The sequence below is a fragment of the Dama dama genome, chromosome 27 (genome assembly GCF_033118175.1).
Source record: "Dama dama isolate Ldn47 chromosome 27, ASM3311817v1, whole genome shotgun sequence".
Lineage (NCBI taxonomy): Eukaryota > Metazoa > Chordata > Mammalia > Artiodactyla > Cervidae > Dama > Dama dama.
In genome coordinates, this window is record NC_083707.1 from 33,214,811 (window position 1) to 33,230,948 (window position 16,138).

At 40.3% G+C, this 16,138-nt stretch overlaps 1 protein-coding gene across 4 annotated transcripts in view; it reads left to right on the top strand.

Annotated features, from left to right (window-relative positions):
• Positions 1–1,027: 1,027 nt before the first annotated feature.
• OSBPL1A (oxysterol binding protein like 1A) overlaps positions 1,028–16,138 on the top strand; it is a 202,478-nt gene continuing 187,367 nt past the window's right edge. For all 4 annotated transcript variants that reach the window (XM_061131363.1, XM_061131360.1, XM_061131362.1 and 1 more), the window contains exons 1-3: positions 1,028–1,234; positions 9,262–9,438; positions 13,611–13,733. In XM_061131363.1, coding sequence (XP_060987346.1) covers positions 13,613–13,733 — 121 coding nt within the window. In that variant the 5' untranslated portion in view covers positions 1,028–1,234; positions 9,262–9,438; positions 13,611–13,612. The remainder of the gene's footprint in view (positions 1,235–9,261; positions 9,439–13,610; positions 13,734–16,138) is intronic.

Here is a 16,138-nt window from a genome sequence, read left to right on the forward strand (position 1 = left end):
TGAGGCAAATTTGACTGCCTTAGTTACCACACAATTCACCTTTAAAGGATCATGCTCTTCAAGTGCCTTTTTTACTAAGAAAAGGTGATGCTAGCTTAGGATATATAAGCAAGGTTTCTTGTGTTCTCCAGAAACCTTCTAAGAGATCTGACACATCATGTATCACATACAAGTGCAGTGACCAACTGGCCTGTAATAGGTTCTCAACCAGGTTTCTAGACTTAACTGAAAACCTACGCCCCTTAAATACAATACCTGTTTATTACTGTTCATTACAAAAGAACATGTTCATTAAATACACGGGAAAATACAAGAAAGCTGAAAACTTTTTCGTAGGCTCGTAACTTTGTCTTTTTCAGCTATGCTTATTTTTAAAACGTGTAATTACACTAGACTGTGTATCTTCACATAATAGACTATGTGTTAACTACTCTGGCTAGACCTGTCGTGCGAGTCCGTAGAGATGGACTCTATGAAAGGTGTGTGATGCGGGGACGAAGTGAAGGAAAACTTGTAAAATCTCTCTTTAAGCATACATTACTCTCATCCATCTTAGATGCTTACACCTGTATAGCATTTAAAGATCATCCTTTGACATGTGAAAAGAGAGGTGCAGCTAATTTACACTGCCTATTAAGTTCCCAAGAGTAAAGTCGCAACCAAAGCAGAAAAGAAAAAACCTGGGCAGCTGGGTAATGTATTGAGTATTTATAAATATATTTGCTTTGGCTTGGAGGGCTTCCTTTCCGTGCCACAGCTCCTGGGTGTCCTCGAAGTAGGGTCCGTCCTTCTCTTGGGGCGGGGCGTGTGGGAGGAGCGTGAAGTCCTTGCCTATCCTGGCAGCAGTTGGCAAATGCTGAGACCATCCCCGGCGATCCGGGCGGGACTAGAGCGCGCTGGGGGCGGGGCATGCCAGATCGGGGGCGGGGCCGAGGGCCGAGCGCGCCACTCCGCCCGCGCGCCGGTCACGTGGTGCCCGGGCACGGCGTAAATAAAACTGGAGCGCGCGCGCGCTCGCGGGACCGGCCGCACGGAGGGGCGGCGCCACCTCGCGGAGTGGTGCCAAGCGGCCTCGCGCTCCGCCGGGCTCCGGGATCGCCGAGACCGATGATCCGTGGGGCCGCGAGTCTTCCGGGAGTGCGAGCCAGGTGACGGCCGCTTCCTGGGCGTGAGGCGGGCAGCCTGCGATTGTGGTCCCCACCCCGGGATATCTGGAACCCGGGTGACCGCGTAGGTCAGTTTCCTAGGCCGGCTCCAGGGCAAGCGGGCTCTCCCCTGCATGGTGCTGGGGGAGGTCTGTCTGCGCGTGGTGGGGAGTGAGGGCGCGTCTCCGAGGATGGGCAAGGTCTGGGTCTGGAGGTGCCGGGCTCGGACCCAGACCTCGACCTCCCCGAAGTCCCTGGCTGCTCCGACGCTGCGGGGAAGTTGTTGCAAGTAGTAAGACGTTGGCATTTGTTGCATTTCCACTCTGGGTGCTGGGACTCCGTCCCGGTGCCTCATGCATTCCCTGAGAAGTCATCAGCTGCGTGCTTTATAGGTACTTGGATGTGTGCATCCCAACTTTGAGTTTCCTACTATCGTGAGGAGGGTTGATTCACAGTGGAAGTCACGAGCTGTTCACGTGACCCTTCTCACTGTGTACCTCGTGGTCAGTTCCCACTAGCACCAAAGACCATCAAAGGAGTTCAGAAACAGCATGGAAGATTGCAGTTGCCTAATAGAAACAATGCTACGGTCCATGGGGTCTCAAAGAGTCCGACACGACTGAGCGACTGAACTGAATAGAAAAAGATTTATTTACCCGGTGGCCCTGCTGTTTGGCAGGAGGCGTTGAAAAGGGTTGTCTTGATGTAGTTTATGTTGTGAACGTCTTAGCTTCATGCGGACAGTGAAGTTGAACCGTTGGCATGTGCTATTAAGTTAAACTAGACTGTTGCAAATTTAGTGATTAGGTGTTTGTGGGTAGAATCAGTGATATGTTTTTCTTGACAATCTCAGCCATATCGTAATATTGTAATTGATGCATTCTGGGTTTAGAGTTCGGGATGTCCTCACCTCTTATTTCAGAATTTGGAAAACACTCGATTTGTTTTGATGGCTTAGGAGTGTTCGCGTTCTGGCTCTGATGCAAGGAAATTTTTTGCAGTGAGTAGTAGGTATAATTTCTGGATCCCCCTGCTGAATTTAAAGGTCTCTGTGTTAATTACAGAATAGTTACAAAATCCACCCTCTTTGTATCCCCTAGTTCTACTCTAGGAGCTCTACCTACAATCTATGAGCGGAGAAAGGGGAGAAAACTGTCAGTAATGTTCCTTTTTAGAATGTATCTTTTTCTTCTAGCCTTGAGCAACTGATATGCAAAACAGGAGTTAACTGCTGCAAGTTGAATAGATTTATCTGAAGCAGTTGTGTATTAGTGCAGGCTTTTGCCCCGGTCTGTTTATCAGATGACACTTGCTGAATATCTTTTTCCTCAGTAAAAGGTTGGGGTGGGGGCGGCTGATCCTTGTCCCTGGAGGCTCTCAGCCTTGCAGGTATTATTTGCACAGCACTTACACCTGTAATTCAGAACAGCTAAATGTTATTTCTGTAAAACATTGCTTTTTCCACTCTTTCTCCAAAGCAAAGGGAAATGGTGCTTGTTTGGAACCAGCAATTAGGTAGAAAAATACAGCCAGTTTTCTTTTGCATGATAACATGATGCAATGTCTATTTAACAAAATAAAAATTTTCTTCATGTGGTTTTATTTTACCTAGTCACATCTATATTTAATCATAATATATCACTCTTCATGCTTTGACAGTTTCTTACCTCTTGCTATTACAAGGAGCTGAGCTTTTGTACATTATATGTATTCACTGAGAAAAGTAGTCAAGAGAAAGTGGAAATCAGCTTAACTAATAACATATGGGGGAGAAAGCCAGGGCGTGTAAAAAAATTTGAAGTGGTTAATAAGCCAAGTCTGGTGGTAATTAGAACTTTATTGGTTTGTAAATTCTTTCCCGTTCCTAGAAAAAGGACAGGTGTTAGCAGTATTGTTAGCAATAAGCTTACACCGATCTTTCCAGAAGTCATTAATGAGGGGTCAGAAAAGATACTTTCATGCATTTTGTACAGAATATATTGGTGATCATATATAATTATCTTATAGGATGTTCTTGATCCCTAGAAATGTAGGATTTTCTCACTTACCTGTCCTCTTTCACTAATAACGTAGGCAAATATAAGAAATACTTTTAAACGGTTCAAGTAGGAGGATGTAGTAGGTCACTTTATCTGAGTCACTATATTCATCAACCAGCAAATAGGGAATTACTGTGCTATACAGTGAAAGTGGTCTTTAACTGTACAGTTTCCTATCATGTGACAATGAAAAGTAACCACATTTTTACTTTGGTTAAAGTTTTCCTTTAAAGAAAAATTCTGGTCATATAGTGGGTGACTGATCAGTACTGCAACATATTTCATTAAGTTTGGAAGATAATTTTCAAATGTGGGATAATCAAAATAGGAAACATTTAAGTACACTATCTGACATGTAAGGAATTTTATCATTAGAACGTGATAGTTGATCAGCCTTCTTTTGGTGAGTATTATTGTTATATAAAACTATATTCATCTAATTTGTGAACTTCTCTTGCTTCTATGGGTCCAACCTAATTTGAAACTATAGTTAATAGTTTTTAGAATCTATGAAGTTCAAATTCAAATCAGGAATGAATGTAAGGGTTAGTTCTTGGTTGTTAAAGCAGATAAAATGTATAGCAATTTAAGGTTTAAACAATTTCATAAAGCAGGGAAGCTTATTTAATTTTTACTGGTTTTATTAAACATTAACATTTTCAACTGAATGAAGATAAAATAATAAATAGCAAGAAGGGTGATTATTTTATTATATCTCTATGGCATCCAAGTCAGTATGGGTATATAATGAATATGAATAGAGAAGATAATGTAAATAGGTTAAATATAATTTGGTATAGGCATTTTACATTGATTTCAGTGGCTTACAAACTGCAGTAAGACATACTACAATTATAGCCAGGTGTCTCTCATTTCTCCTGCAAAAAGGATGATGCTGTTGGTCTGGGCACAGAGTCCTGTTGAAGTTAGCGAGAAAGTTTCACTGAATTAAAAATAAAGCGATTTTTAACTTAATTTCATATTTTTAAAAGAAAGAGGCAGGTGCTTCCTAAAATGACTTTAAAATTTGCTGTCTTTTTCCTTAAATTGCCATATTTTGGATATCTTATTTCAATGAGTAAAGCTTCCTAAAATGAGAGGATTAAGCTAAAATTCAGATTCAGCTTCCTTGGTGTTCGCACATGTGAACAATAACTAGGATCGGGGACCTTTAATTTTAGAGGCTGAATTGAGTTTTATGAAATATGTAGCATTAATATTTCACCCCTTGACTAGAAGTTCTAAATTCTGGCTGTGGCTAGTAAAGTCATACCCTTAGCAAGTACCCTTTGTGCTTTTCAGTTTCTCCATCTCTAAAAGCAGTGTTAGATTAAATATGAATCTGTCTGCCAAGGCTAAATTTCTGAAACAAGCAAAAATGCATTTAATTATTTGTGTTATCACAAATGTCATAATTTTATACATATACATTTGTATATGCCTATGTACAAATAGGTATATACACACATACATACACCTGGGATATATAATATAAAAGAACTTAATGATTACTTGCTGGGAACTAATAAGATTGAGAGCAAAGCTATTTTATTTCTGTCGTCATGTTTTAACATAGTCACTTTGATTTTTAATATTTTCCTTATATTAAAATACAGTATTGGAAAATCATCGAGGAAAAAATATACCATTAAGCAGTTGAATACTTTGGAATACAGTGCTGAGCACACTGGGGTTTTTTTTGGTTTTAAAGACTTGGTTTGTAAAATATATTCATAAATATTTAATTTTTCTCACTATTCAAATTCCTAGTATACAGTATACTTCAAATATTTTAATGTATTACCAAGCATAAAATCAATATCTGAGAATTTTAAAAATAATCACAACATAGTCATAGGGTGTTTTGAATAGTTGGCTTCCTTTGACTTTTTACTAGTTCAAAAGCTATTTGGCACTTGTTAGACTCAAATTTTAGATGCTTCCTCATTTTTTTAAATTGTAAATTACATAGAACATAAAATCTCTTTAGCCATTTTAAAATATATTATGCAGTAGCCATTGTCTCTGTCCATTTCTAGAACTTTTTCATCCCAAGCTGAAGCTCTGTACCCATTAAACACTTAACACCCCATTTTCTTCTCTCCCAGCTTCTATTCACCACCATTTCAATTTTTGGCTACATGAATTTGTCTACTCCAAATATATAAGTGGAGTCACGTATTTGTCCTTTGGTGTCTGGCTTATATCACTTCAAATAATGTGTTCTGGGTTCATCGTTATTGTGGCACGTTTCAGGATTTCATTCCTTTTTAAGGCTGAACAGTAGTAGTCTACTGTAAGTATGTAGTACATTTTGCTTATCCAGTCATCTGCCAGGGGGCACTTGGGCAACTTCCACCTCTTGGCTGTTGTGAAGAACACTTCTGTGATCATGAACAGATATCTCTTTCAAGAGTCCCTTCAGGTCTTTTGGGCATACACTCAGAAGTGGAATTGCTGGATCATCCGGTAATTTTATGATTAAGTTTTTGAGGATCACCATGCTTTACTGATACTTTATGATGTCCCGTTAAGCATTGCTATATTTGTGGTCTAATAAAGTTAGCCGTGGATGTCTTTGAATTTTAACTTCAGACACCTTTAAGAACTCTTAAAAGACAGATAATTTTTTTTTTTTTTTTCTTTTAAGATTGCACCATGTGGCATGTGGGATCTTAGTTTCCCCAGCCAGGGATTGAATACAAGCCCCTCTGCATTGGGAGCAGAGAGTCTTATCCACTGGACTACCAGGGAAGTCCAAAAGCACATCATTTAATATTTTGAATTTCTGGTACTTGAGTGAATTAGCTCTGATTATTGAACTTTACTGTCTTTGATTTCTCTAGGAATTTTCTTCTTTGATTCTGTATAAGTTCAGCTGGAATAGTAAAGAAAAATAGCCATTCAGTTTGTAAAATAATAGACCTCTGGTTGAATTGAACGAGTTGATTGCCCTTTAAGTTACAGTTTTAGGGTTTCTCTGTCAAGATTTCAGAGTTGTTAGGGCCACAGAATTTATCCACTGTAATTAATGGAGATTTAGTGGTGTATATCAAGTATGGGAACCAGCTTAAGTAATGTACAGGCTTCCCTTGTGACTCAGCTGGTAAAGAATCCGCCTGCAATGCGGGAGACCTGAGTTCAATCCCTGGGTTTGGAAGATCCCCTGGAGAAGGGAAAGGCTTCCCACTCCAGTATTCTGGCCTAGAGAATTTCATCGACTGTATAGTCCATGGGGTCACAAAGAGTCAGACACAACTGAGCAGCTTTCACTTCACTCACAGTGTTTATACAACAGCAAAATGTAAATTTGCTTTCCACAAAATAATTCAGAATTAGAAGCTTGTCTTCCCCAGTGAACCTTGGAGGAGGGGAGTCAAGGCAAAGTGGCCTCTAGTCTCCCAGTTTTTGAAGCTCAAGATGTTTTTGTCTAGTTATTTTCTTGAACATTCTCTTGGCCATTAAAATCTCGTTAATTAATCTTAAAAACAAGAGTTTGGAGCTGCATGTATGTGAAAAGAATGGCTGAACACATCCACAAAGTGACACTGAAAAATATCAATACTATGTGTGCTGATAGAATGTTGTTCAAAATCTAGTCTCATAAGATGCATTAAGGGTTTACTTGTCTTTCTTTTGGCTTAAACATCAGAGACAGTGCTTTTCTGAAATAAATTCTCATGAGTCCAAAGAATATTTTTTAACATCTGTTCAACATTTGAATTTGGATTCTTTGATTTTTGTATTTTTTCTAAAGTTAACTGTTGTTGTTCAGTCACTAAATTGTGTCTGACTCTCTGACCCCATGGACTGCAGTACCCCCAGGCTTCCCTGTCCTTTACTATATCCTGGAGTTTTGTCCAACTCAGGTCCATTGAGTCATGAGTGATGGTGATGCTATCCAACCATCTCATTCTCTGTTACCCGCTTCTCCTCCTGCCTTCAGTCTTTCCCAGCATCAGGGTCTTTTCCTGTGAGTTGGCTCTTCACATCAGGTGGCCAAAGTATCAGTCCTTCCAATGAATATTCAGCATTGATTTCCTTTAGGATCGACTGGTTTGATCTTGAAGTCCACGGGACTCTCAAGGGTCTTCAGTGCCAGAATTTGAAAGCATCAATTCTTCTGCACTCAGTCTTCTTTATGGTCCAACTGTCACATCTGTACATGGCTATTGGAAAAACCATAACTTTGACTATGCGGACCTTTGTCAGCAAAGTGATGTCTCTGCTTTTTAATAGGTTTGTCATAGTTTTCTTTCCAAAAAGCAAAGGTCTTTTAATCTCATGGCTTCAGTCATGGGCCGCAGTGATTTTGGAGCCAAAGAAAACAAAATCTGTCACTGTCTGCACTTTTCCTCCTCCTATTTGTTAACTGTTAACTACAAATTCTTCATAAGTTAAGAGGTGTATTAATATCAAATTAGCAGTGATCATACTAAATAATCCTGGAATGTATATTTTAAAAGATCTTCCTTTTTTGCTATGATTTTAATTTCTTGTGGCATATAAGGGGAAAAAAGCCTTCATTTTTTGATCACTGGATGAAAGTGTACCACTTATAATAAGCACGTTACTTTTAGGCCTTCCTGTCGGTATACTTGATTGCTTTGATCTTGAAAAACTAAGTCCACGTTCATCCATCCATCCATCCATTTAATATTTGGTTGCTTGCTGTGTTCTGGGTACCTTACTGGATGCTAGGGATATAGTGGGGACACATAATAGACTTGGGACCCTTTTTCTAGTTAAGTTTGTAGTGTATATGGGGAGAACAAAGAAATGACCACATGAGCACCTACAGACTAATGTTTGTGGCAAACATGAAGTGCTGTGAAGGCTTATTAAGGGGATGTAGTTGAAGTTGGGGGTGGAGATGGCAAGTTAGACCTCTTGAGAAATGTGGATAGTAATTTATTTGTATAGTTGACTTTTCTATAACAGAAGTTATCAGGAGTTCTCTGGTGGTCCTGTGGTTAGGAATCTGCATTTTCAGTGCCATGGCCCAAGTTCAATCTCTGGTCGGGGAACTAAGATCCTGCAAGCCTTGCAGTGTGGTGCCCACCCCCAAATATATATAAATATTATATATATTTAATATGTACTATATATTAAAGTATATATAGATAAAACTATATAGATAAGATATAAAAATATATAGATAAAACATAACAAAAATATACAGATAAAACATGGATTTTTATATTTTTTAAATATAAAAATATATAGATAAAATATATAGATAAAACATAAAACAAAGTTATTCTAATGCAAGGCCGGGTTTTATTCATTAGTGTAGCACCACCTAATAGGACAATGCCTGTACCGTGGTCAGCCCTCAGTGAAGTGTTTACTGATGGTCATACAGTGACAGGAGAGAAAGGGGAAGGGATGCTGACCTAGTGGTGATGAGTGAACTGCAGCTGCTCATGGACTTCACGGTGGACAACTTCCTAGCCCATGCTGGCTACCTAGATGCCAACCTGAGTAAAGTTTTAGCTACTACAGATGTATCGAATTCTGAATCTTCAGGTATGCATAGATAGCAGCAGACTTTGCCTTATAATGGTTCTTGGATTAAGAAAAAAATGCACATGTTTTTATGTCTTGGTTTGGAATATCTTGGTTTTTTTGTGGCATAGCTGAAAGGAACATAACGATCATGTTTTACTGGGCTAATTAAATCGTGCTGTTATCATTTTAAGAAGTTTGCTTGGTCTTTAAATTGCAGATATTTTTGGAGTTGTGCTACTTTGATTTAGTGTTAGAGCCACTAGGGGAGAAGGAAAAAGTGTCAGCCCCCCCTGGAAACACTCTCCTCTCTTGGTTTTGATACTCCCACCCTCTCCTGGTACCACCCCACCCTGCCTCCCTATCCATGTTTAGACCTTTCTTGCTATATCATAGTCACTTTCCCTTCACTCTTGGTCTTCTTTCAGTAAGAGGTCCTGATTACCCTCATGATTTTAATGAACACTAATGTACTGATTATTATAATTCTCCCCGAGAACTGTTTTCTTGTGTTCAGGCTGGTATAAACTGGTTGCTTACTGGACATCTCCCTCTCTTTTTTCCCTCAGGAATCTCAAACTCACCACGACCAAATGGAATCACATCTTCACCCAAGATTGTTCCTGGTGTAGCAGTTGTCCAGCTGGGTCAGAAACCTTTGTCCTGCTGGTCTTGGTGACCTCCTCAGTCTTCAAGTCCCAGCTTGAATTTCACTTTCTCTGTGATTCCTTCCTTCACTAATGCAGGTAAAGGGCTAATCACCCCCTTTGTCCTCTGGACAGCCACTACCCCTTACTCATTACTGTACTAGGTGCGTGTTGGTGTGACCGAGCGCATGTGTGCCCTGTCTGGAGGGCAGGGACTGTGTGATACCTCCGGTGCCTGTAGCAGTTTCTGTCCTTAGTGGGTACTTTGCAACCTTTGAATAATTTCTTTTTTTTTTTTTGACCACGCCGCTCGACTTTCAGGATCTTAGTTCCCTGACCAGGGATTGAACCTAGGCCCCAGCAGTCCTAACCACTGGACCACCAGGGAATTCCCAAACCTTTGAATAATTCTTAATCTCATTCCAGTGCTTATCAGTAACTGTTGTGGTGAATATGTTATTATTGAATATCATATGATATTCATTTGAATATCATATGAATATTATATTACTGTGGAGTGCTTAAATAATAGATTTGACTTTACCCTTTTCATATTTATTATACAGAAGTTGAAAAACTTAAAACTACAACTTTTTTTCTGTAAACCCAGTGTGGTAAGAACCCAAGGTAACATTAAACAACTTCTAGTATGTTCTGAAGATACTTCAAGTGTTCTTTGATTCATTCTTGAAAAGCAGGAAAAATATATTAAATGAACATTTTTTGTGTATTATGCCGGCAAAAGTAGATTGTCACTTCTTTATATAATGTACTTGTCTCGCTAAAATATATATTAAAAATTACCTGTGATGAAATGTTCATTTAATTTGACAAGATTTTTTGTTTTATATCTTCAGTAACTTTTTTTTTTAATAAAGATTAAAAGCTGTTATATTGTAGGGAGTTTAGAAAGCACAACTGTCAAAAGACAATCAAAGCCTTTCATAATTTCACTGTCAGAAGTATCCACTGCTATCATCCTAATGTATTTCTTTTTCTGTGAATATGTAAAACGTATACAGAGATTGTTATATTAAAACCATCTGACTTGATGATACTTTGCAATGCCATAGTTTTAGAAATTCCTTTTACAATCTTATTGTTTCATAGTATTCAGTTTTGTGAACAAACCTTTACTAATGGACATTAACTTTTTTGCTTTATAAATAGGGCTGCAGTGAATATAAGTATTGTTAAGCTTTTTAAATGACTAATCGAATGTTTTAATAAATATGCACTATAAATGAATGCAGAGGTGATTAGGGTGGTTAGTGTAAACGCCGATCAACAATCTGTTGAGAAGAAAGGACATTATGGTCACTGCTAGATGACATCTCCTAGGAAAATAGTCTCTGAAATCAATCTCTGGGTTAGAGTCTGAGTTTGTCTTCCTGAGGGTTTATAAGAGCCCTTTCAGGGGGACGTGAGTGAGTTCTGGGCACAGAGGGGTTATCTGGTAGTGCTCTGAAGGGACCAGGTTCTGGGCCCGTGGCCGGCAGGAGTCGTGAGGTGAACAGGCTGCTCTTCCTGTTCTTCTGAGGATAAGGAGGCCTGGCTCTAGTTCTCAGGAATGGGTGGACGCAGAAGACTTGCAAGGAAGGGACATGGGCACCCACAGGTGATCAGGCAGCAGAACACAGACATGCAGAAGCGTGATTAGCACGAACCCAGACAATCCAAGGACGGTTAAGACCAAGCCAGGCACACACTTAACTCCTAAGTATTTACTCTTTACCCACTGCCTTCTGGCCTTCAGAGTTTCTCACGAGATACACGATCATCTTATCAAGGATCACTTGTTTGTGACGTTTTGCTTTTCTGTTGGCCTGCTTTCAAAATTCTGTTTTTTGAAAGTGTGATTATATATCTTTGATTTCATCTTGGTGTTCCTTGACTTCTTGGATATTTATGTTCATGTCTTTGACCAAATTTGGGAGGTTTTTGGCCATTTTTTCTTCAAATGCTTTACCCCCTTCTCTTCTGGGACACCTGTGATTCCTGTTGGTCTGCTTGTTGGTGTCCTACAGATCTCCTAAGTTGCGGTCACTTTTCTTCAATCTTTTTTGTTTCTGGTCCTTAGAGTTAATAATTTCTGTTGTCCTGTCTTCAAGTTCACTGATTCTTCCTGCTCAAATCTGCTTTTGAATCCCTTGAGTCAAATTTTCACTTTAGTTACTACACTTTTAAGCTGCAAAATTTATTTTTGGCTTCATTTTAGGTTTCTATCTTTATTTCCATTTTGTTTATACATCTTGACTTTCTCTACTTCTTCCTTTACTTCTTAATCATTTTTAAGATAGTTGTTTTAAAGTCTTTGACTGGTATATCTTCCATCTATTCTTCTTCAGAGACAGTTTATGTTGACTTGTTTTTTTTTCCTTCGAGTGTGCCCTGCTTTCCTATTTCTTTGTGTGACTTGTGTTTTTTTGGGAGGGAACAGCACTGCTGAAAACTGGACTTTTGAATCTAATGCAGTAACTCTAGAAATCAAATAACACCCTCTTCCCCAGGGTTTGCTATTTTTTTGTTTGTTTGTTTTGATGTAGACTGCCTCTCTGCTGAAGGCCAGCCTGAGGTATAAACTTAAGGTTGTCTCATGTCTTTTGAGCTTTCAGGTGGGAATGAGCAGTCAACGTTGTAATTTCCCCCACATATGCATTTGGTTGTAAATGTCCTAGTTTTTACTAGTAGACAATTAAGGGGAAATTTAGGGGGAAAATGGAAAAATGAATGAGGGGCAAAAGGGTGCTAGCTGTTTAAATCTCCTGGCATTCCAGCCCACTGGAAAGGCTTGCAACAAGGGGCCAGATGCAGCAACAATGACTGCCCTCTTGTTTGTCTGCACATCTGTGATCAGAAGCAGCAATCAGTGATCAGAGCCTAGCTTCCCAGTATTTGGAGGACAGGGTCCTTTTTTGCCAACCTTGACTGCAGCAGGCTGCTGCAGGAGCATATGCACAGATGCCTGCTGAGTGGCTGAAGGATAGGGAACCGCTGCTCTGCTAAGAGCTGAAATCACCACAGTTACCTTCCAAGTCTTCCCTGGCAAGTTGCAAGTCTTCAGTAGGCTCCAGAGTTCCACAGTAGTTACATCAGATAGATTCTGCAAGTGCACCTGTTGTGCAGGTGGAAAGACAGGTCCTGGTATTGCTTACTTGGCCATCTTCTGGCATCCTCCCTGGGTATTTGTGTATTTTGAAATTATTTCATCTTGACAGTTTGTCTCTTCCTCTGTCTGCAACATATGTGTGCAATAACTTGTGTGGATAACATATGTGTATTATAACTTGTGTGCAAGTTATATATAATATGCATAATATTAACAGTTTACTGGACTGCACCTTTTCTGTTCATGCCAGCATTTGGTGTGTTTACTTTTTTAATTTGTGCTAATGAGGTAGGCAAAAAATACCATTGTGCTTGATCTATTTGCATTTAACTGATTATTGTGCTCAGTCACTTCAGTCATGTCCAACTCTCTGTGACCCCATGGATTGTAGCCAGCCAGGCTCCTCTATCCATGGGATTTTCCTGGCAAGAGTACTAGAATGGGTTGCCATGCCCTCCCCTAGGGGATATTCCCGACCCAGGGATTGAACCCACGTCTCCTTTACTGCAGGTGGATTCTTCACCTGCTGAGCCATCGGGGAAGCCCAAATGATTATTAGTATGAAAGAAATTTGTATTTTTTCTGGGAATTGCTATTCATAACATTTTGATATAAATGCTTTAAATTTGGTTGTTTTCCTCTATAGTTGGCTTGAGGCTTGATAAGAAAATGAGTTTATTGGTAAGTATGGTGACTCCAGGATCCTTATCTGTAATTTATTTTCTCACACGTTTCCAATGTGTTCATTTACATCATTTCAGTCTTTTGATAATTCTATACGAACTGATGAATTGCCATATTTTAACTTTATAGTCATAAGATTATTAATGTTGTACTAATAACTATTTACAAAATACTTTGACAGTTAGCTTTCATAGACATAATCTTACCACAGGTCATGAAGTTGATTGTATTCTGCAGGTAAGGAAGCTGTTCAGTTCGGTTCAGTCACTCAGTCATGTAGGCTTCAGTAATAATACACAGAGCACAGAGTCTCAAGGTCAAATTTTGACCCTGCAGCTGATTGGTGTAGTTATTCCTTTTGTCTGTCTTATTAGCTACAAAATGAAGAGGATCTTTTTCCCCTTTATCTGTTGGCAGAATATCCAGAAGCTAAATATGTTCTTAGATTAATAGCAATGTTACTATTTTTTAAATCTAGAAATGAGCACAGACGCAGAACAACAGCTTCTCCATCATGCCAGAAACGGCAATGCTGAAGAAGTAAGACAGCTATTAGAAACCATGGAAAGGAATGAAGTAATTGCTGACATTAACTGCAAAGGTAAGCCTTGAATGTATCTTTTCGCTTTTTCTTGTGGGTATGCACTAGGTGGCTCAGTGGTAAAGAATCTACCAGCCAGTGCAGAAGATTTGAGTTCAGTCTCTGGGTTGGAAAGATCCTGTGGAGAAGGAAATGGCAACCCACTCCAGTATACTTGCCTGGGGAATCCCATGGACAGAGGAGCCTGGTAAGCCATAGTCCATGGGGTTGCAAAGAGTCGTACACAACTGAGCGACTAAGTTCACACACACATATACACTACTTTATCATTTATTTAGTGCTAATCCTTTTGAACTTGCTTGCCATAAATTTCCATCTCTTATCCTAGGAAGAAGCCCTGTAAGAGTGGATACTCTTCTACTCCCCTCTAAGTAAGAGAAATTGAGTGTCAGTCTTTCTTTTCTTAACTTTTTATTTTATATTGGAGTATAGCCCATTAATAATGTTGAGATAGTTTCAGGTGGACAGCAGAGGGACTCAACCATACATAGACATGTATCCATTCTCCCCCAAACTTGAGATCCTGTCTTAAAATTGTCATGGATCCTAAACCTTACAAACTACAGGGATAATCCTTGAGCCCATAGGATACATGCTATGACAATTTCTTCTTCTCGAAGACATTGCAGTTGAAGCAGCAGGTTTGAATGTTTAATGTATGCCCAGGATCATGTGAAGTACCTTAAAATACTGTCAGACAGGATCTTTCCCTCACTGAGATTAGTAGATTACTAGCTCAGACTAGTCTTTATTGCACAATATGTACAGAGTATAAGAGCTATGACATGCAGAGTGTCACGGAATGTATAAGAAGTGTGTAACTAGAACTTGAAGGATTAGTTTCTTGGAGGAAATCATCCTATGGTGATATATGAAGAGTGCATAGACATAACCAGGTAAAAATAGAGAAAAAAAGGGCTCAAGGCAGAAGAAAGGTCATGTGCCAGTGTCTTAAAGTGAGAAGCAGCCTCGATGGCAGGGATTTTGCAGATAGGAGGGGTGAGTAAGTAGCAGCTGCCAAATCACAGCGTGTCTTGTGTAGCAAATACAAATATATTAAACTCAAGTGTGCAGAGAAATAGAGTTTATTTTTTAAATTGGCTCAGATGTTTCAACAAGCGCCTTCTCCTTCTGGGAGTTTGGAGGACTAAATGTTAGTCCTCGGGTCCCTCCATCTCAGTGGCTTTTTTGTAAAATGATTGGCCTCCCAGAGCCTCTCATCCGTGTCCTTTCCCATCTCAGTGTGTGTTAAGTCACTTTCGTCGTGCCCATCTCTTTGTGACCCATGGACTGTAGCCTGCCAGGCTCCTCTGTCCGTGGGATTTCCCAGGCAAGAATACTGGAGTGGGTTGCCATTTCCTTCTCCAGACTATCTTCCTGACCCAGGGTTTAAACCCAGGTCTCTTTTGCCTCCTGCATTGGCAGGCTAGCGTCAACTTGGGAAGCCCATCTCATTAAGGTGGCCTTTTTTTTTCTAAGGTGGCCTTTAAGTGTAAAGGTGAGCCTTTCTCTGTGTGTACCGCCTTTGGTTCCTCTGCAGCTTCTCTCCCAGCTCATCCTTGTAGCTGCAGAAAAACACAGGGAGTCACACGCAGGTGTTTCAGTTTATCGTAAGCGCAGATGTGCTCCTTGGCTGCCTGAGGAGTCTCACCTTGGCTCTTGCTGGCTTCCTGTCACCCTGAGCCTCTTTAATCTTCCATCTGACACATGGCCTAGGCTTGCTGGTTCACCTTGGACACACTCCTTGGGTGTGGCCACAGGATCTTGAGTTGACACCTGGGGGCTCAGAGCAGCCTTGGGGACCAGCATTTGACCTTCCCTCTGCCTGCACTGCCGAGTTTACTTTGACTTGGCCGTTGTGCAGGTTGGTGCTCGGCTCGGTGCCTGCTGGGGGCCCTTTTCCTAGCATCCCACTTGTCACTGCCCGTTCTCATTGTTCCCTGAACCTACCTCGCTCTCTGGGCTCAGGGTCAGGAGTCCTGCGTCCCATCTTACGTCTTTTCCTCTCACATGGCCCCGAGTCCTTGGTGGGTATTTTGTTCTGCCATGTTGCATTCCCCTTCTTTGTTCGAGCAACTCACCCTCAGTGGGGATGGAGTATTATCTCTGCAGCAGGGAAGAAAACATGCTCTGAGTTGTCAGAAAGTAGCCCGAGGTGGTTCATGGAATGCTAAAGGAATTCTAAAAATCTTCTCATCCTTCACCAGGAACCTGGTTCTATTTTTAAAAATTTGTTTTAATTGGGGGGTAATTGCAATGTTGTGATGGTTTTTGCCATACATCAACATGAATTGGCCCTGGGCACACTTGTGTCCCTCCACCCTGAACCCCTGTCCCCCCTCTATCCCTCCAGGTTGTTACAGATCTCTGGCTTCAAACTCAATGGGAGAAGGAGAGGGTGGGAT